The following is a 20,152-nucleotide window of genomic DNA, read 5'->3' as shown; positions in this document are numbered from 1 at the left end:
ACAATCTACAATGTAAATAGTCATGAAAATAAGGAAAATGCATTGAATGAGGAGAAGGTGTGTCCAAGCTTTTGGCCTGTACTGTATTTGCTCAAAACCTGGTCAAAGTATTATCGGAAGTCCTGTCAGTTTGTTTTTTTTAAGCAACATTTTGTAAGCATTGACCTGATCACATGCGTCACATAAAACCCACGCCGCTTCCTGGTAACCATCCCCATGTTAAGGTAAAGGAGCTTATAATAAATTAATGTAAAATGTAAATTGCCTGAATAACTGCAACTAAACATGATTAATGCGATTAATCACATTCGTTAATGTATTTTTGACAGCTCTAGTCATAACCCTTGCCCATAAGTAGATAATACTTTGATGGTTAAAAAACATGTTTATTCACATGAGATGATATGCATGAGCTGACCCTGTTGATTCCGGATTTGACAAGGGTTCACTTGGTCAGCTGTATTCAGAGTAGTCCTCCTCCACGTAGTTGGCAGGGAAGAAGCCCACCTGGCGACGGGGACCATTGTGAGTCTCTGGAAGTGTTTTCATTTGGTCGTGTTAGTGTGTTAATACTCACCCTGCCGTACACCTCTCCTTTCCACCATCCACTGTGGCCTTTCTTGGACAGGATCTTGATGGTGTCGCCTTCACGCAGCGACAGTTCCGAGCGGTCGCGGGCGGAGAAGTCGTACCTGGCCTTGGCCACGCTGAAGCTGCGCATGATGCCATCTGTCGGGGGGATCATTTACATCGCCCGAAGTATGGGGTTTAAGGTCAGTTCAAACATATCTTCAAAATACAGTTGCTAGGCCGCTCAGCTGACTATAGTTTTTTGGCGGCGGCTGAAGATGTGCTCCTTGAGATAATTAGTCAACAAAATGTGCACACAAACTACATTGAGTCACATCTAATATTAAAGCTCTTGATGAAAGGTTTCCAGATCTGTCATTCATGAATACATGTGCCCTCCTATGATTAAAATCCTGTTGTTTGTGCTGAAAAAAGTCAATATCTTAAAATCAGCACAAAAACACTCAATCACAACATGATAAAAAAATAAATCAACAATCCGCATTGAAACTCATCTTATGTAGGATTAATCAATTACTTTTTTGTTTAATTTTCTTAGTAAAAAAGGTGTGAATCGTACCGACAATAACAGACACATGCCGGAGATGTGAACTTTTTGAGCCTTGGTGGAGGTTACTGAAGTTATCACTTGATCAGAGATGCAGGAAGACAACTGCAGCACTGTAATATTAATGTTGAAAACTATGGACACACACTGCCCCCTACTGGACAAAGATGTTCATGTCATTCTCTATTTCTACCGACATTGCATTTTTTTGTTCCTTGAAAAAAATCTTTATATTGTACAGGTTTTGAAGGTGTCAGTCTGTGGCCCTCAGTAGAAAAAGTTTGCCCTGTCTTGTCTCAAAGAAAAGTAAAAATGAAACCACTGACCTTTTAGCGTGTTGTTGGGCGTGCGATGGGGCGAGCTTCTCTGTTCGGCCTGCTTGTGAGGCGTGTGTAGCGCCGTGTCCACGTCTTTTACGCACTCCTTCAGAGAGTTCTGCTGGTAGAACTCTATCATGTCCTAAAGAAAAGGGATGAAGCAAGAGCGGGGATGAAAACGTGATTAAATGACACGTACAGAATGTTGATGTTAGATTGGGGGACCGACCACTAAACTCTTGAAGGCTTTCTTGTCGTTGATGCGGAAAAGGCCATCGCAGGAGGTGATTTTAATGTGTTTGATGTCCATGTTGAACCTGACACAGTGGAAATGTCATTATTGCGTTATTTTCCTGTCAAAATCGAAATAATTATTTGCATTTAGTAAAAAAAAAATTCTCTAAGGTTATATTTCTCCTCTTTTGTTGAGAAGAATTGTTGTAAATTCTTGGGTAGCAGGTTATAGTTTACTTAGTGAATTTGCAAACAGCTAAGATTATGCACAATGTCGTGGAATTTCAGAATTTTTGATTCAATAAATAAAGGGTTGGAATATTCTCTATATCCAACATTATGTATAATTCTAACTGATCTTTTTTGTAACACGGTTAATGAATGAAGTGTACTTTTGTAGTTATTTCCCTATATTTCTGCACAATACCTCAGATATGATAACACGAGCGAGCAGTAGAGAATATGAAGGGATTTTTGGTCCAATGCATGTTTAGTTTTATTCAATATTGATGTGTTTCTTGCTACTTTATGTTGTATAGTTTTAGAGAGCCTACTAACCAACTGCATCTCTGTCTGGACTGGAGCCTGCAGTGCCTCAGACTGGGAGTCTCTGCAGAGTGGTGAGGACGGCGGAAAATATCATAAGGACTCTTCTTCCTCCTATCCAGGAAATCGCAAAAAGCCGCTGCCTGACCAGGGCTCGGAAAATCTGCAGAGATTCCTCCCACCCCCACCAAGGACTCTTTTCACTGCTGGACTCTAGAAAGAAGTTCCGCAGCCTCCGTAGCAGAACCTCCAGGTTCCTGTAACAGCTTCTTCCCTCAGGCCATAAGACTCTTGAACGCATCATAATAATCCCCTCAGTTCCCCCCACCAACGGATTAACTCGCTGGAATATAAAGACAATATAACATACATCCATAAACGTGGATGCATATGCAAAAGTGCAATACATTTATCTGTACAGTAATCTATTTATTTATATCTGCACCTTATTGCTTTTTTATCCAGCACTACAACAAGCTAATGCAACAAAATGTTGTTCTTATCTGTACTGTAAAGTTCAAATTTGAATGACAATAAAAGGAAGTCTAAGTCTAATATGAAATTTCCAGTTAATTTTTGTCATCAATCATTATACCTACAAATTTGGTTTCATTTACTCTTTCAATTTCTATTCCGTCCATTTGTATTTGTGTTTGACCTTCCCTTCTACTGTTACCGAATAGCATTATTTTAGTTTTACTGAGGTTTAAGGATAGTCTGTTTTGATTAAGAATCGTTAAGAGTAAGAATCGCGATTCATTCGAAAATCTTTTTTCTTTTTTGACACCCCTAGTTTTTTTTGGAAAGTCCTTTTTTTTTTACTTGCAGTAAATATTTTTTTTCCTTGTGAATCGTTTTTTTTAACTAAAGAAAAATTTTTTTTTTACTTGCATATTATTGAGCGTGTGTAAAAACATTTCTGTGTGTTTGATGAGTTTTGGCAGTACTTTCACTCAATGGTTGAATCTTACTTGATGCTGATTGCAAACTCTCCTCCATCCTTCTGTCGGACCAGGTAGGTTCCGTCTGAGCGGGACATGAGCAGGTTCTTTGCGGCCGATCTGTCCATGTTCCCTGCAAACCTGGAGAACAGTGATGACTTTTAGTGTTTCGTTAACTGCGCCGTGGTGTCATTCTCCATTCAGCCACCAGGGGGCGTTAGAGTCTTTTCAAATGTTTGCTCAAACCTTGCGACTGCTGTGATATAAAGGTTAACACGTGTAAACAAGTGGTGTGAAGTGGTTGTAAAAGGAACACTTCCTGTGGGACTCACCAGCTGAAGGCAGAAAGGTCGGGAGTGGGCCTCTGAGAAAAAGGACAACAAGGTTAGCTTCTGACGCACACAAAACAAGATGAAACCTTCAACACTAAAGGGGTCTACAACTAAACGTGCGCTATTAGCTGCAGACGTTACACCCATTCGGACAACTCGCCTGTTGCCAGGCAGAATAAACTCACACTCACGAACGGTTGAACTTTGTTGCAGGGGAACCATCCAGTCTGACCGCCAGCCAAGTTCCTTCCCTGAGGGACGCACAGGAAGTTGGAGCAGCACAGCAGGAAATAGTGGACACAACTTCATCATTTCACTTCCTGATCAGATTGCTTGTTTTGACACAAAGTTGTAAAAATATTTAGATTTAGCCCGTCATATGACTAATGGCACATCATGATAATAAACATATTGGAAAAGGAAAACCTCTCAGTAAAGGAGTTGTGCCAAACACAGGCGACGCTGGCAAGGGGGGCACTTTGATATTTTTTGTTGTCGTAAAAATGCTAAAAAAAACACTTGAGCGTTTTCTATTTACTTGTTTCCAAATTTCTCCAATTTGTGCTGTTTTTTGGGGGCGTTTAATTTAGTTTTTAAGTGCCCCCATGTGGCCCAGAAGTAAATAAATGATTATATATTTGAATTTCCTTGGAATTAGCGATCTGAAAAAAACTGTTAACAAAACAAAATAGAATATAATTATACAAGGAAAAATTGTATACAGTAAATAATTTCACATTTTATTTCATAAAATATTTCCTTTTATATTCACGGTGGGCTCACAGTATTGATAATTGATTCTATCTCTATCAGAACATTTAAAAAGTATTTCTAGAATATATATATATATATATATATATACACACACACACACACACATATATACAGTCATGGCCAAAAATATTGGCACCCCTGCATTTCTGTCACATAATGCACCACTTCTCCCAGAAAATTGTTGAAACTACAAATGCTTTGGTATTCACATGTTTTTTTTGCATTGGAACAAAACAAAATAAAAAAATATCAGATTTCGCTTTTCTATGTGTGTATATATATATATATACATACACACACACACACATATATATTCTATTTTTAGAACGTATTTATATGTATATTCTATTTATAAAGGGACGGCGTGGCGCAGTGGAAGAGTGGCCGTGCGCAACCCGAGGGTCACTGGTTCAATCCCCACCTAGTACCAACCTCGTCATGTCCGTTGTGTCCTGAGCAAGACACTTCACCCTTGCTCCTGATGGGTGCTGGTTAGCGCCTTGCATGGCAGCTCCCTCCATCAGTGTGTGAATGTGTGTGTGAATGGGTAAATGTGGAAGTAGTGTCAAAGCGCTTTGAGTACCTTGAAGGTAGAAAAGCGCTATACAAGTACAACCCATTTATCATTTATTTATTATTTATATGTATATATTCTATTTTTATATATATTTTCTATTTATATATATATATATATACTTAACATTTTTTAAATATATTATATATATATATATATATATATATATATATAGATATTCTAAATATAGATTTTTAGTATATATGTGTATATATTTATTTTTTAACATTTTTATTTTATTAAATTTTTAGAATTTACATATATATACAGTACATACATATATACATTTAAAAAAAGCTTATATATGTATATAAATTCTAAAAATATGTAATGCAGAATGAATCTCTTCTCAATACTATTAGCCCACACTGAATATAAAAATAAATCTTTTATGAAATAAAAATCCCTCCTCATCACCACAGGAAAGGAGGCTCGTCACGTTCTCAACACCTTACCTCCCACCACGACAGATCGATCTCGGCCCGCGTCAACTCCACGACATCCCCTTTTGAGAAGGTAAGCGGTCGGCCGAAGGCCACAGGGGGCGGCGGCAAGCCGAAGTACTCTTGACAAGCCTCCATCTTCGGAAACCCTGAGTGAAGAGGGGCCATTTTGAATAAAGGTTTCATGACATTGACAAAATATCTATTGTAATAGCAACATTACATACACACTGATATCAATAACTAAATAAGAAATAAATAATATTTAATTTGATTGCAGTATTTTTTTATGAAAATAAACTGTATACATAAAAAAAAATTTGATTTTTTCTTTTTTCTTTTTAAGATTTGGTGTTGCAGGAAGTAACACTTGGCCTTCCAAGTGATACAAGTGCTGCCTTTTTCTGGCAATCATGTTCCACAAAACATCCAAGAGGTTATCTGTTTCAAAATTAAGAGTTTGAGGTTGGAGCTTCCGCAGCGAGTCAGCACACACTACTGCAGAGCAGCAGACTGGCCTCCTAGTACAACGTTAGCATCATTATCAGTTTCCATAGAGCCTGGTGACTATTCTTTTAATTTATGTCAACTTTGTTCTGTTCAAATTGTTAAACATTTGTACAAGTTTAAAATCATTGTGATGCTAATTTTACTTTAGCCTGTCAATGGGACCGTCCATTGTATGGCATAAGTGGCCAACATTATCCTGCATTGATTTTTAGTGAAGCTTTATTGTAGATTTCACATGGTTCACTGTATGTCTTTATTAATGTACTTTTACACTAACTTCATTGTGCTGCTATATTTTCACTAATTTAAAGCATCAACCTATCAATCTAAAGAGACAAATGTGACTTGTGTGAAGTTGCCCCCTTTTATCATTGCAAATATGTTGGTGCCGTTACGTTTTTTTTAAGTTATTGTAAAATACATTTTCTGACAAGTGATGTCATTCAGGCCCCCTCCCAGTCAAAATCTCCATAAACGTGTCCCATTTGTTTGCTCTACAAAAACATGTTGTTGTACAACATGTTAGTAACATAACTATAATAGTTAACAACATAAAAACTATAAAAGACAAAAAATGTTTTGCAGCACAAACGAATGGGACACGTTTGGGGAGATTTTGACAAGGTGGGCCGGGTTAGTTATGAATAATAAAACGTTAATAACATAATAACTTTAATAGTTAACAACATAAAAACTATAAAAGTTAAAAACATAAAAAACTATAATAGTTAGACAAAAAATGTTTGCAGTACAAACATACAGACATAACAGATTGTGACAAGTTGGAGGGCTCGTTATGAATAATAACACATTAACAACCTGAAAACTATAAGAGTTAGACTAAAAAAGTTTGCAGCACAAACATAGCACACAGGAGTGGAACAAGTTTGGGGAGATTTTGACATGGTGGGGGGCGGGAGGGCTGGTTATGACTAATAACACGTTAGTAACATAACTATAATCGTTAACAACATAAAAACCATGATAGACAAAAAAATGTTTGCAGCACAAACGAATGGGACACGTTTGGGGAGATTTTGAAAAAAGTGGGCTGGGTTAGTTATGAATAATAAAACGTTAAACATAATAACTATAAGAGTTAACAACATAAACATTTAAAATAAAAATATTGCAGCACACACATTGCACAAATAAATGGGACAAGTTTGGGGAGGGGTTATGAATAATTAATAATTAATAACTTGGGTTATGGGACGGCGTGGCGAAGTTGGTAGAGTGGCCGTGCCAGCAATCGGAGGGTTGCTGGTTACTGGGGTTCAATCCCCACCTTCTACCATCCTAGTCACGTCCGTTGTGTCCTTGGGCAAGACACTTCACCCTTGCTCCTGATGGCTGCTGGTTAGCGCCTTGCATGGCAGCTCCCGCCATCAGTGTGTGTGAATGGGTGAATGTCATACTTGCCAACCTTGAGACCTCCGATTTCGGGAGGTGGGGGGTGGGGGCGTGGTCGGGGGTGGGGTGGGGCATGGTTGGGGGCGTGGTTAAGAGGGGAGGAGTATATTGACAGCTAGAATTCACCAAGTCAAGTATTTCATACATACATACATACATACATATATATATATATATATATATATATATATATATATATATAGATATCTACATCCTGAAAATATGCAAGCAAAACTGTGTTTAGATAATTGATACTTCAAACTTGCATAAATAAATATTAAGGAATATAACATAACTTGGCTTCTGATAGTTTCAAAATGTAATGAATAAAATGCTTAAGTTGTTGATAAACAAGCAATTATTTTAATTATTAAATATGGTCATTTTAAATGAATTATTATGATAATTTAAAATCAATTATATGTTTATTTTAATGTATAATTCTATGGCTGGATGTAATAAGGAGTCACGAAAAAATACAAATAAAAATACAATTAATTTTGATGTTTTTAGCAAAATATAGTAAAAATGTATTTAGTTTTTTTTTTTAAAATTAATATATTTATTTTTAGGTAAGATAAACATAATAATACAATTTATCTCTAGTCTGGATGATTTAGTTCTTGTCACCCTGTTGTCCTCCCGTCATGAAAAAAGGCTGTCCTCACTCAGGTCCTCATGGAGCTGGAGGGGGCGTAGCTTCCAGCTCCGGCTGAAAATCGGGAGGTTTTCGGGAGAGGCGCTGAATTTCGTGAGTCTCCCGGAAAATTCGGGAGGGTTGGCAAGTATGGCGAATGTGGAAATACTGTCAAAGCGCTTTGAGTACCTTGAAGGTAGAAAAGCGCTATACAAGTATAACCCATTTATCATTTATAACTTAAAAACTATAAAAGTTAATAACATAAAAAACTATAATAGTTAGATATGTTTGCAGTACAAACATAGCACAAACGTGTGGAACAAGTTTGGGGAGATTTTGACAAGTTGGAGGGCTGGTTATGAATAATAACACATTAACAACCTAAAAACTGTAATATTAAGACTAAAAAATGTTGCAGCACAAACCAATGGGACAAACTTGGGGAGATTTTGACATGGTAGGGGGGGACATCACACAGAGACGCAATGATGTCACTGCATCCAGGAAGATCATAATCAAATGACATCCCTATGCTAATCACATCTAATATAACATATTTTATGGACCATAGGGCGCACCGGATTATAAGGTGCACTGCCGATGAATGGTCTATTTTTGATCTTTTTTTCAAACAGATTATAGAGTGCATTAAAGGAGCCATATTATTACTATTTTTTTATAAATGTAAAAGACTTCCTTGTGGTCTACATAACATGTAATGGTGGTTCTTTGGTCAAAATGTTGCATAGATGATGTTTTACAGATCATCTTCAAGCCGCTTTCTGACAGTCGCTTCAGGATGCGCCGTTTTGTGGGCGGTCTTATTTACGTGGCCCACCTTCGGCAGCGTCTTCTCCCCGTCATCTTTGTTGTAGCGGTGTAGTGTGCAAGGACGGGAGTGGAAGAAGTGTCAAAAGATGGAGCTAACTGTTTTGATGACATTCAGACTTTACTTTAATCAATAACGGAGCAGCATCTTCTCATCCAGAAACAACCACACCGGAAATGTGTCCCGTGAAAAACTGTCCGACCGGAACTCTAATAACTATAGTTTCTTGGGTGAATAATGTAAACTCACTATGAAGGTATGCTTTATCGCTTTCATGGCGAGTTTACTCACAGATATAAGTAAGAGCTTTACACTACTTTATATTAGAAACGACAACAGCGGAGGATGAATGTCCCATAACAAGAAAATAGAGAAAAAGAAGACGCTTATCAACTAAGGCGCGGACGTGAGCAATTTCTCAGGATTTATGCAGATTCCAAATACAGATCAGCAGATACCAGATGGTAAGAAAAGTTGCTTTTGCATAATATTGCGAAACAAAACGCCAGATAATATGTCTTACCTTATACACACACCATAATAATAGTCGTATGTTTAATGCGCCGACAATCCATCAAGCGGTGCGGCTTCATAGCTTACTAAAGTCGTACTAAAACATTTTGATAGATTTTTGAGCGCCGTGTGTAATGTTCTATATTTTCAATGGAACATTTAAAATGTTGGTGTTGTTTACTTGAGACCCATCATAGTGCAGGCGACACTTATCTCTTATGTTTGACTGCCATCTACTGGTCACAATTATCATTACACCATGTACCAAATAAAATAGCTTTGAGGTGGGTAAGCTCAACCAAACTTATTCCTTGAATTATGCGCACCGGGTTATAAGGCGCACTGTCGAGTTTTGAGGAAAAAAAAGGATTTTAAGTGCGCCTTATAGTCCGGAAAATACGGTATTCACTTTTTATTTAAGTGTTTCAACACAGCTCCGTTGAAACTCTCGATCACTAGGCAACAGGCCCCACATTTTAAAAGCACACACACGCACACTGTGATGTCAACATCTCTCAACTGCATATGTCAGATATTTTAAATGTTTTGTGAAGTAACTTAAAGTAATTAATTACATTTATTAAAGAGTAATTCTGTTAGTAATTCAATTCCTTTTTTGGTAAAGTAACAAGTAACTATAATAATGACTTTTTAAAAGTATTTTTGGTAAGCAATCACAATATATTACCGATTCCTGCATTCCCAGAGTACCGCTGTGTCCTGTTCTGCAAGGAAGAGACAAGAAGAAATGATAATAACCAGCACACATGATGAATGAATGTACAAGTCATTACGTGTGAAGCTCACCTTCCTTGCAGCACTTCCGTGGTCTGAAATTGTGAGCCAGAGAGGCCATAATTCCGTTAATTGTGGACATGTAATGATGCTAATTAAAGGCGACTCACCTGAACTGCGCCCGCAGGCTGGGACTCTGCCCAAACATTCTTTGTGTGCCGCCATTTTGCAGCGAGCGCAGCTGTAGCCCTGGAAGAAAGACCCCCTGGAGGAGACGGAGAGGAGTCTCAAGTGAGATGGAAATAGAGATGGTCTGATATGGTACCAAATCCTAGGGCATGGGAATCGATACCTGAACTCAACGATGCCAGATTTCGGTACGTTCATCTGTGTTCTTGTGGTAATAAAAGTGAATAATTCTAACAAAGGGACGGCGTGGCGAAGTTGGTAGAGTGGCCGTGCCAGCAATCGGAGGGTTGCTGGTTACTGGGGTTCTATCCCCACCTTCTACCATCCTAGTCATGTCCGTTGTGTCCTTGGGCAAAACACTTCACCCCTTGCTCCTGATGGCTGCTGGTTAGCGCCTTGCATGGCAGCTCCCGCCATCAGTGTGTGAATGTGTGTGTGAATGGGTGAATGTGGAAATACTGTCAAAGCGCTTTGAGTACCTTGTAGGTAGAAAAGCGCTATACAAGTATAACCCATTTATCATTTATTAACAATAAAATGTTGTTTTTTTAACTTTTAAAGTGAGCTGATAATAACTGTACTGTCATTTGTTATATCTTGTTTTCTTACACAGTATCATTTGCAAGTATGCAGTCATTTTAGTTTGTCCTCAATGTCTTATAATCAGGCTACAAATCTAGGGGTAATAATGGACTCAGACTTGAACTTTCGCAGCCACATTAGGTAAATAACATCAGCAGCTTTTTACCACCTGAAGAACATTGCCAAAATAACAGGAATAATGTCTACACCAGACTGAGAAAGACTAGTCCATGCCTTTGTGTCCAGCAGGTTAGACTACTGTAATGGCCTTATCTCTGGGCTCCCTAAACGAGCTGTAAAGCAGCTGCAGTACATCCAGAATGCTGCTGCTCGAGTCCTGACTAGAACCAGAAAACAGACCATATTAGTTCAGTGCTCAGGCTTCCTGTTGCTCAGAGAATAGACTTTAAAACAGATGTGCTTGTATACAAGTCTTTCCATGGTCTTGTGCCAAAGTACATCTCTGACATGTTAGAGCCATATGAACCATCTCGAGCTTTGAGAACCTCAGGGAGTGATCTCCTGCTGGTGCCCAGAGTCAGGACCAAACATGGGGAGGCTGCGTATCAGCTGTATGCTCCTAAAATCTGGAGTAGTCTTCCTGAAGATGTGAGAAAGACCCTAACGTTCAATTCAAGGCAAAAAACACTTTTATTTAATTGTGCATTTGACAACTGAAAGTATTTTATTTACCAGTACACTATTTAATTTTAATTAAAAAGATAATAGTTTTAACACTGATTTTATTATGTTTTAATTAGAATTATTATTCTTTTATTTTTAGTTTTGCCTTTTCATTTTCTGTAAAGCACTTTAAATTGCCTTCTGTACGAATTGTGCTTCAGCAATAAACTGTCCTTGCCTTGCCATTAAGTTGAATGTGCCATGTTTGTCTTTTGTTGAGTCCTACAAATTTAAATGTAAATGTAAATGGCTTATACTTGTACAGCGCTTTTCTACCTTTAATGTACTCAAAGCGCTTTGACACTGTTTCCACATTCACCCATTCATACACACATTCACACACTGATGGCGGGAGCTACCATGCAAGGCCCTAACCACGACCCATCAGGAGCAAGGGTGAAGTGTCTTTGTCAAAGACACAACGGACGTGACGAGGTTGATAGAAGGTGGGGATTGAAACAGGAACTCTCAGGTTGCTGGCACGGCCACTCTCCCAACCTCGCCACGCCGTCCCCAAAGTGTTTACGCTGTAAGTATTGTACTTATGACTCACGAGCTGTTTCTTGTAACACATTCTGCATGTGTTACAACAGCGTGGCTTCGTAGTAGACAGGCCTGCCTGTAGTCCAGACCTGTCTCCCATTGAAAATGTGTGGCACAATATGAAGCCTAAAATACCACAACTGAGACCCCGGACTGTTGAACAACTTAAGCTGTACATCGAGCAAGAATGGGAAAGAATTCCACCTGAAAAGCTTCAAAAATGTGTCTTTTCAGTTCCCAAATGTTTACTGAGTGTTGTTAAAAGGAAAGGCCATGTAACACAGTGGTAAAAATGTTCCTGTGCCAACTTTTTTGCAATGTGTTGCTGCCATTAAATTCTAAGTTAATGATTAGAATATAATAATATAATAATAATAATAATAATATCTTGTCTTTACAGTCTATTCAATTGAATATAAGTAGAAAAGGATTTGCAAATCATTGTATTCTGTTTTTATTTAGGATTTACACAACGTGCCAACTTCACTGGTTTTGGGTTTTGTACTTATGACTCACTAGCTGTTTGATTGTTACATAGTTGCAGTTTTAATTAACACATTTGAGGGTGTTGAAATTGGCAAATAACATTGCTCGCGCTATATAGCATATCCAATTAGCATCAAGCTCGTGCATTTTGAAAAGTGAAGCCTTACTTTTGAGTGCCTCTATTTTTTAAATTTTATTTCGTCCCCAAAGTAAGAACTGAACTGGGCAAGAAAGCATTTAGGTTTTCAGCACCGAAGGCTTGGAATAACCTACAATCGAATCTTCAACTTCAAACCCTTGTTACATTAAATGAGTTTAAAGCTTCTGTGAAAGGATTGCAGTCTACCTTGTCTGTATGCACATGTGTTACGTGAGCAAGTTTTAATGTTGTAAATTTGATGTTTTACCTACTCAGTGGCCTAGTGGTTAGAGTGTCCGCCCTGAGATCGGTAGGTTGTGAGTTCAAACCCCGGCCGAGTCATACCAAAGACTATAAAAATGGGACCCATTACCTCCCTGCTTGGCACTCAGCATCAAGGGTTGGAATTGGGGGTTAAATCACCAAAATGATTCCCGGGCGCGGCCACCGCTGCTGCCCACTGCTCCCCTCACCTCCCAGGGGGTGATCAAGGGTGATGGGTCAAATGCAGAGAATAATCTCGCCACACCTAGTGTGTGTGTGACAATCATTGGTACTTTAACTTTTAACTTTTTTTATGCGTTGTTTACTGATTTTAATGTAACCTTGCTGCTCCCCTCTTGGCCAGGTCTCCCTTGGAAAAGAGATCTTTGATCTCAATGGGATTTTAGCTGGTTAAATAAAGGCTAAATAAAATAAAAAAAATACTTAATAGGCAGTCCACTATGAGTACGCCTGATTGCCTGCCAAGTGCTGGGACGGACAGGATGTCATATGCATCAAAAGTATCAAAATTAGATTTCCTGTGAATTAGTACCCGGCGCTACTTACAGAATTATACAAAAGTACCAAATTTGGCACCCATCTCGAGAAGGACACACTGTGTGGTACCTCAGCATCATGGAGCACGCCTTGCAACAGGTGGTTTCTTCAAAGTTGTGCATCTGGAAGTCGTGGCTGTTGGCCGAGGAGTTCTCAGGACACAAGTTGGACCTGCCAGGAACACAAGACGGTTGTCAGTGCAATGCCTTAGAACAGTAAAGGGTCTTTCCCAAAGTTGGATGCGTACAATCGTCTAAATATGTCTCTCTTAAGGGAAAACATTTAGATTTAGGGACAGCTAAGGACTGTAGTCCAGGGATGACAAAACCTATTCCAGCGAGAAAACTAAGGATGCGGGGGTTCTGCGATACAATTTGTGCATTAAAAATGCTAAAAGTAATGTCAAAATATGCAAAGCTATCTAAACAAAATATCCACATCTTAGTTTTGTTTTATAAGAGACCAAGCAAATGAGTGTAATAACTAATAAATTGTCATTTTGCGGGACAAGTTCTGGGACAAAAATGGCCCCTGCCCTGCACTTCAGACACACTCACATTAGAAGATGCGTTGAACTTACATAGCCATCTCAAACTGCTCCAACCACTTCTTCTTCAGTTCTCGTGTTTTGAAGAACAAGTCGTAGCCAATCATCCCGTGAGAGTCCAGCAGAAGGAACAAGTAGGACCACTGTGGACAAACGCGTCAAAATTGTTAGCGCAACATCTCCGCAGTGCTACTGGAGCATGGGAAGAAAAGGAACCACCTTCTTTTTGTCTCTCTCCCCCGCCGTCTCGTCACGGATTTGGAATTGATGAAGGTCGATGATCTCCTTGAGCTCAAAGGTCTCGCCGCTCTTCTTCTTGCACACAAACATGGCCTTGTCGAAGAGGAAGGCGTACCTGCCCGAGGGACGAACCCAAACAATATCAAGTAACCCCTCGAACAAGAGAGATATAAACATCGCCTAACAGTGTTTGCCATCCGTTCACAAATACCGCAAATACTTTTGGATTGCCACAAATAGATTTGGCACGTGTAAACACATTATAATGTGACTGTGTGTAGGGATTGGTACCGAATCCGAACTTTTTTGGCATCGACCAAATCCCACCGGTTCTTCCAGGCCCCGATTCGCATAAATGCTATGTTTCAGTACCTGGGTTGCGCTTGACGTCACACGCCCGGTTGCCGACTCAGCCGGCTCATTACACTTTGGCACTTGGCGATTACTGCAGCAGCACCGAGAGTGGTCTCAGCCAAACTCCCACAAGGTAAAGTTGACATTTTCAATCCCGACAAAGAAATTGACCCAAAAACGCTCCAACGTAAGTAAAATAAAGCTACACTTTTGCTAAACGAGCTTGATGCTAATATACATTGGCTTTGCTATTGACATGCTACTAATTAGCATTAGCGATTTTACATGGCAATTTCAACACCTCCTAATTTTTTATGAAAACTACAACTTAGATGCATGTTACAATCAAACAAACAACAATCGGCCGATAAATGCTTTAAAATGTAATATCGGAAGTTATCGGTATCGGTTTCAAAATTATCGGTATCACTTTCAAAAAGTAAAATTTATGATTTTTTAAAACGCCGCCGTGTACACGGACGTAGGGTGAAGTACAGAGCGCCAATAAACCTTAAAGGCACTGCCTTTGCATGCCGGCCCAGTCACATAATATCTACAGCTTTTCACACACACAAGTGAATGCAAGCCATACTTGATCAACAGCCATACAGGTCACACTGAGGGTGGCCGTATAAACAACTTTAACACTGTTACAAATATGCGCCACACTGTGAACCCACACCAAACAAGAATGACAAACACATTTTGGGAGAACATCCGCACCGTAACACAACACAAACACAACAGAACAAATACCCAGAACCCCTTGCAGCACTAACTCTTCCGGGACGATACAATATACACCCCCCGCCATCCCCTACCTATCCCCCCCAACTCAACCCCGCCCCCCACACCCCCCACCCTCCCCAACCCCGCCCACCATGTCCCAAATTCCAAGCTGCTGTTTTGAGGCATATTAAAAAAAATAATGCACTTTGTGACTTCCATTATAAATATGGCAGTGCCATGTTGGCATTTTTTTCCATAACTTGAGTTGATTTATTTTGGAAAACCTTGTTACATTGTTTAATGCATCCAGCGGGGCATCACAACAAGATTAGGCATAATAATGTGTTCATTCCACGACTGTATATATCGGTATCGGTTGATATCGGAATCGGTAATTAAGAGTTGGACAATATCGGAATATCGGCAAAAAAGCCATTATCGGACATGTCTACTTGCAACTTAAAGTCATACTTACAAATGAGACTCAGAAATGGGAAAATAAAACAAGATATACCAACTGGACAGCAGTTATCATAATCAGCTCATTTTTAAATGCCGCAATAAAAAAAAAAAAAAAATATATATATATATATATATATTATCAAAAACAATTAATATTTATTAACAGACTCCCAGGTACCAGGAATTAGTATCGAATCGATTCAAATGTGAACGGTACCCATTGTAGCTTGTTGTTACAACTCTGTACAGTAGATGACATCTCTGCTTCTTAATGAGCCCCTGGGCTAATAAAAAGACGTAGCAGGAGCAGGGGTCAGTAAGTGTTGCCAACTTTGCGACATCTTCTGGTCCTTGCACCACCGTACAACTCAGGGTTCACGTGAGTCAGCGGGCGAGCATGGTCACATCTTTCCCATTACCCCGACCCACCACCACAAATTCCAGTTACGACTATTATAATTTTCCATCACAAGGGAGCTACGTTATTGTTGATATCAACATCTAGTCATGATCATCCCCCAACCTAAAGGCCCCAATATCAGTTTGAAAGCAGATCCGAATATATAAAGCGAAGTAATGACTGTTTGATGGTTGACGGCTAGGAGCGGTTTTGCCGGCAGGCTCCGCCCACTACGAATGGGTACAATCAGGCGCGGACCAATTTGTCATTTCAGGGTGTCATCGTCATCATTTCTATTAATTTTTATTAAGATCTGAATTTGTGGAGCTGAGTTATAAATGTTGAAAGATTTGTGGCTAGCTGTGCCACGCCCACATCCTAAGGCGTAGGCAAAATGTCTTCGCTATTTATCATCGCCCATATGTCTGGTATCTGTGATTATAACCGCAACTCAATTGGTCAAAGTCCCTAGGAGGAGTTTGTTAACCCATTTTTGGCCTAAAAATGGCAGACGAAAACCAAGATGACCGACTTCTTGTTTGTTTTCAAATATGGGTCCTTGACACTTTTACGTGCTTCCTGTCATGATAGCACAACAGCACAACAGAACCACCTGCGTTTTTGTGTCGATGCGCGAATTTGGGGCGAGGGCTCATCTTTTCCAGTTTTAAAAGGTGCGCTAAAGAGCTACTTTTGTAAGTTTGGGTTTAGGACCCCTAAAATATCAGATTTTATGCCGGACCGGACATGTTTGCAAAAATTGGGCAGTTTTGGTGCACATTAATCCCTCATAAATGCGATTGAAGTGGGACAATAATATTAAACAAAGGAATTTCAATAGGGCCTAAAAAATGCAACAGTTCCAACGTATTTGTTTTGGCTAATTATGCAATTTAGCTGATGATGCCATTTAACCGCCAGCAACCCAACGCCACTCATAGATCACAGTCCTGTGGGAAAAACCGCCTACCTTTCCTGTTTGGACTTTTTATCCGAGCTGCAGATCTTCAGCTCGCCGTCAATCTTTGGGCGGCCAAAGAGCGCCAAGGACTTGGTCTGAGCAGGGAGTGGGGGGAAGGCTTTAGTTCTTCATATGACGTCGACGGAGACAAAGGAGTGAAAGGTTTAGGTGAGCTCACCATGTTCTCTATGGACAACTGGAAGGTGGTGATCTGTCTGAGGATCTCGTTGTCTCGCTTCACCTCGTTCACGCACTGCGCCAGGTCCTGGCAGACAAGATGTCAATAAGGCACATGTAAACATACGCGCATGCGCGCACACACACACTCACTCGCATGGCGTCAAGAGCCGTGCGCAGGTTCTCCTTGTCTGAAGGGTCGGTGGTGTGTTTCGCCAGCTCCTGAAGAAACAAACATGGAAGTAAACAACACATTTTAAACATTTCTCATCTTCCAAATCAACAAGGGAACAAGCTCCAACAGAGGTCCTTTCCCAGGCAGGCTCAGGTCTGGCTCGAGACGTATTTTTTAAACACACCCCGACCTGATACTAAATTCTTCTGATGAACGCTTGGAACTTTTGGGGTCTTATTTCAATCTGTGCAGTTAATATGCTGTTCCACACACAAACCTACTTGTAAGAGCAGGGGGTATTTGAGAACCCTCTGCATGGGGACCATGAGTAGATCCCTGAGAGAGAATCGTCCACTGTTTGCCCTCTTGGAACACTCCTAAGAGATAGAACAGGAAGAGAACAAAAACATGTGCTAAATGCATTAATATATATATATAGCTTTTTATTTATTTCTCGTATATTATTAGACTGTATGTTCTTATGCTCAGGGGGAGGGGATTGTGTCATTTTAGATTGACAGTAGGAACCCTTACCTCAGGGCTATTCAACTACATAATAAAGAGGGCCACAGTTTCAAGAGTCCAAGGGCTAGGATCTGGATTTTTTTGTCAGGTTACATTCTTCTGAGACTTAGTTTACTCAATTACAAAGTAAACACATCTGCTTTCACACTGCACTGTCAATAAATTCATTATTCTGTCTTCATTACTCGATTCCAGCGTGTGCAGGTAGTTAACAGTAAGAAGAAACCAAAGCTCCAGAAGTTTTGTGTGGGGATTGATGTTCCTTTTGATTATTTTCCATCCTCAGTGTTAGTAATTTATTTTCTTTTTCATTTCGGATTGTAAGACTGAAAATATAAACATGGAATAAACATTACAAAAGTATAGCGTCCATTGTGTATTTTACATAAATAAAGTCCATTGTGTATTTTACATTAACAAAATAGAAGGTTTAGTGTTAATACATTTACACAATTACATATGTTTACGCATATAGGAATTAAACAACATTGCACACAAAAACTGTGACTCATCACAACTAAACATAAGGTGTAGCATTATTGCCCTCTACTGGTCAAATTTAGCACTACATGTGTTAAACGAGCTCTGATCGCCCAGAGTTACTCTTAGACAAAAAACAACACAACCACGAATACAAAAAACATCATGAAGTCAGCCATTTAAATACAAAACAAACTAAATATCTTTATGCACAATATCTACCTACAAAGATTTGACCAAGTTTTGTGATGAAACTTCCACCTGTGGATTTCTACCATTGTTGCTTCTTGTCTAGAACACTGTGACATTAATGATAATAATGATAATAAATAACATTGCGTTCAAATACAACTTTTAAAAGCCTTCCCAGATGGCATTCTGGCAATAAATTGCATTTGAGTACAAATATCAGGGTCTTTTCTTAAGATAATTTTGATAACAGGGCCGGTTCTTGGCAGGCATATATGAGGGGGCAGTCAGAAATGTGAAGGGGGCAACACACTGTTCCATCATGCTCCAGCACTTTTTGTCTACGCTAATACAGAAGTAACGTTGCTGCCTTTCTTAATGAATTTGGTTGTTAGCTACAATCTAATTAATTATTTCTGCACCTTATTGATGTTTTATCCTGCACTACCATGAGCTAATGCAACAAAATTTTGTTCTTATCTGTACTGTAAAGTTCAAATTTGAATGACAATAAAAAGGAAGTCTAAGTCTAAGTCTGTCACAAACGTGAGAACGAGTTCGTTCCTCCTGGATGCAAACGGACCACTCCGTACAGGACGTGCAGGTAGGAACATAATTTATTCTCAAAACTCGAACAAGTGCCAAAACAGAAAACAAGCCAGAGGAGAAACGTGCCGATCACACTGGACGGTAGGGCTTACACTTAGCATGGACTAGAGACAGGCAATACTCACGTAACAGGTGCATGAAGCTAACAATAAAGCCAGGCTAACTGACTGGCAAAGGCAGGCTTAAATAACGCCTCTGATTAGTGCTCGGGAAACAAGTGCGCATCCCGAACACCAATCAGAGGCAGGTGAAAATAATAAGCAACCATGGTAACAAAAACAAACTCAAGGGTGCATAAAACAGGAACTAAGGGAGTCAAAAACTAACTGAACATAACAAAAATATGATCCGGGCCACGGATCATGACAAAGTCTAAGTCTAAGTATGTGTCCAACTCCAACCTAAGTATAAGTATGTTTTTAGAAACCGGTTGCAGAAATGTTACTTGCTGGAATTTTGAACTAAAATGAACTGAAGTGAACTGCTCACCTCCAGCTTCATCCTGATGTCCTCCCTCGTAATCGACAGCTTGTCCAAATGTTTGGTTGCGGTTTCCACTTGGCTACAGTAACGTCCGTAGAGTAGGAGCCTAAAACATTATCGCAGAAAAGCTATTCCGACATGTTTTCCATTGTTACTGTCACACAAGAGTTAATGGTATGTGTGTGTGTACTTTACCTCTCCTTGTAGTTCAGGAACACCTGGTGAAGGGTCTTGGCGCCGGTTACAATGGACGTACGGATCTCCTCTAAGAATTCCCGATGCATTTGGGCTAAATCCTACACGCACACATGATGTACACGGAGCTGTTTCATATACAGTATAAACTCCATTTACGAACCCCTCAATTTTCAATTTACAAACTTTTAGATTGAGCCAAACATGCCTCTGTGTGTGAACCATGTCTCTGTGTACAAATG

The 20,152-nt window shown here is 39.5% G+C and overlaps 1 protein-coding gene across 6 annotated transcripts in view; it reads right to left on the bottom strand.

Annotated features, from left to right (window-relative positions):
- Positions 1-365: 365 nt before the first annotated feature.
- The window catches only part of LOC133621811 (proto-oncogene vav-like), a 76,504-nt gene continuing 56,717 nt past the window's right edge, over positions 366-20,152 (bottom strand). For 4 of the 6 annotated variants that reach the window (XM_061984188.1, XM_061984189.1, XM_061984186.1 and 1 more), the window contains 19 exons: positions 19,911-20,011; positions 19,722-19,821; positions 17,711-17,806; positions 17,408-17,476; positions 17,256-17,342; positions 17,087-17,172; positions 14,151-14,286; positions 13,965-14,074; positions 13,454-13,555; positions 10,012-10,204; positions 9,893-9,929; positions 5,312-5,448; positions 3,694-3,759; positions 3,509-3,540; positions 3,207-3,317; positions 1,685-1,772; positions 1,465-1,597; positions 578-729; positions 366-507 (listed from right to left, as the gene is read on the bottom strand). In XM_061984188.1, coding sequence (XP_061840172.1) covers positions 454-507; positions 578-729; positions 1,465-1,597; positions 1,685-1,772; positions 3,207-3,317; positions 3,509-3,540; positions 3,694-3,759; positions 5,312-5,448; positions 9,893-9,929; positions 10,012-10,204; positions 13,454-13,555; positions 13,965-14,074; positions 14,151-14,286; positions 17,087-17,172; positions 17,256-17,342; positions 17,408-17,476; positions 17,711-17,806; positions 19,722-19,821; positions 19,911-20,011 — 1,890 coding nt within the window. In that variant the 3' untranslated portion in view covers positions 366-453. The remainder of the gene's footprint in view (positions 508-577; positions 730-1,464; positions 1,598-1,684; positions 1,773-3,206; positions 3,318-3,508; positions 3,541-3,693; positions 3,760-5,311; positions 5,449-9,892; positions 9,930-10,011; positions 10,205-13,453; positions 13,556-13,964; positions 14,075-14,150; positions 14,287-17,086; positions 17,173-17,255; positions 17,343-17,407; positions 17,477-17,710; positions 17,807-19,721; positions 19,822-19,910; positions 20,012-20,152) is intronic. The other 2 variants (XM_061984190.1, XM_061984191.1) reach the window with 2 other exon arrangements.

The sequence above is a fragment of the Nerophis lumbriciformis genome, linkage group LG25 (assembly GCF_033978685.3).
Source record: "Nerophis lumbriciformis linkage group LG25, RoL_Nlum_v2.1, whole genome shotgun sequence".
NCBI classification, from domain to species: Eukaryota; Metazoa; Chordata; class Actinopteri; order Syngnathiformes; family Syngnathidae; genus Nerophis; species Nerophis lumbriciformis.
Note: the sequence above shows the minus strand (reverse complement) of the source record. Positions and strands in the feature narration are given on the sequence as shown.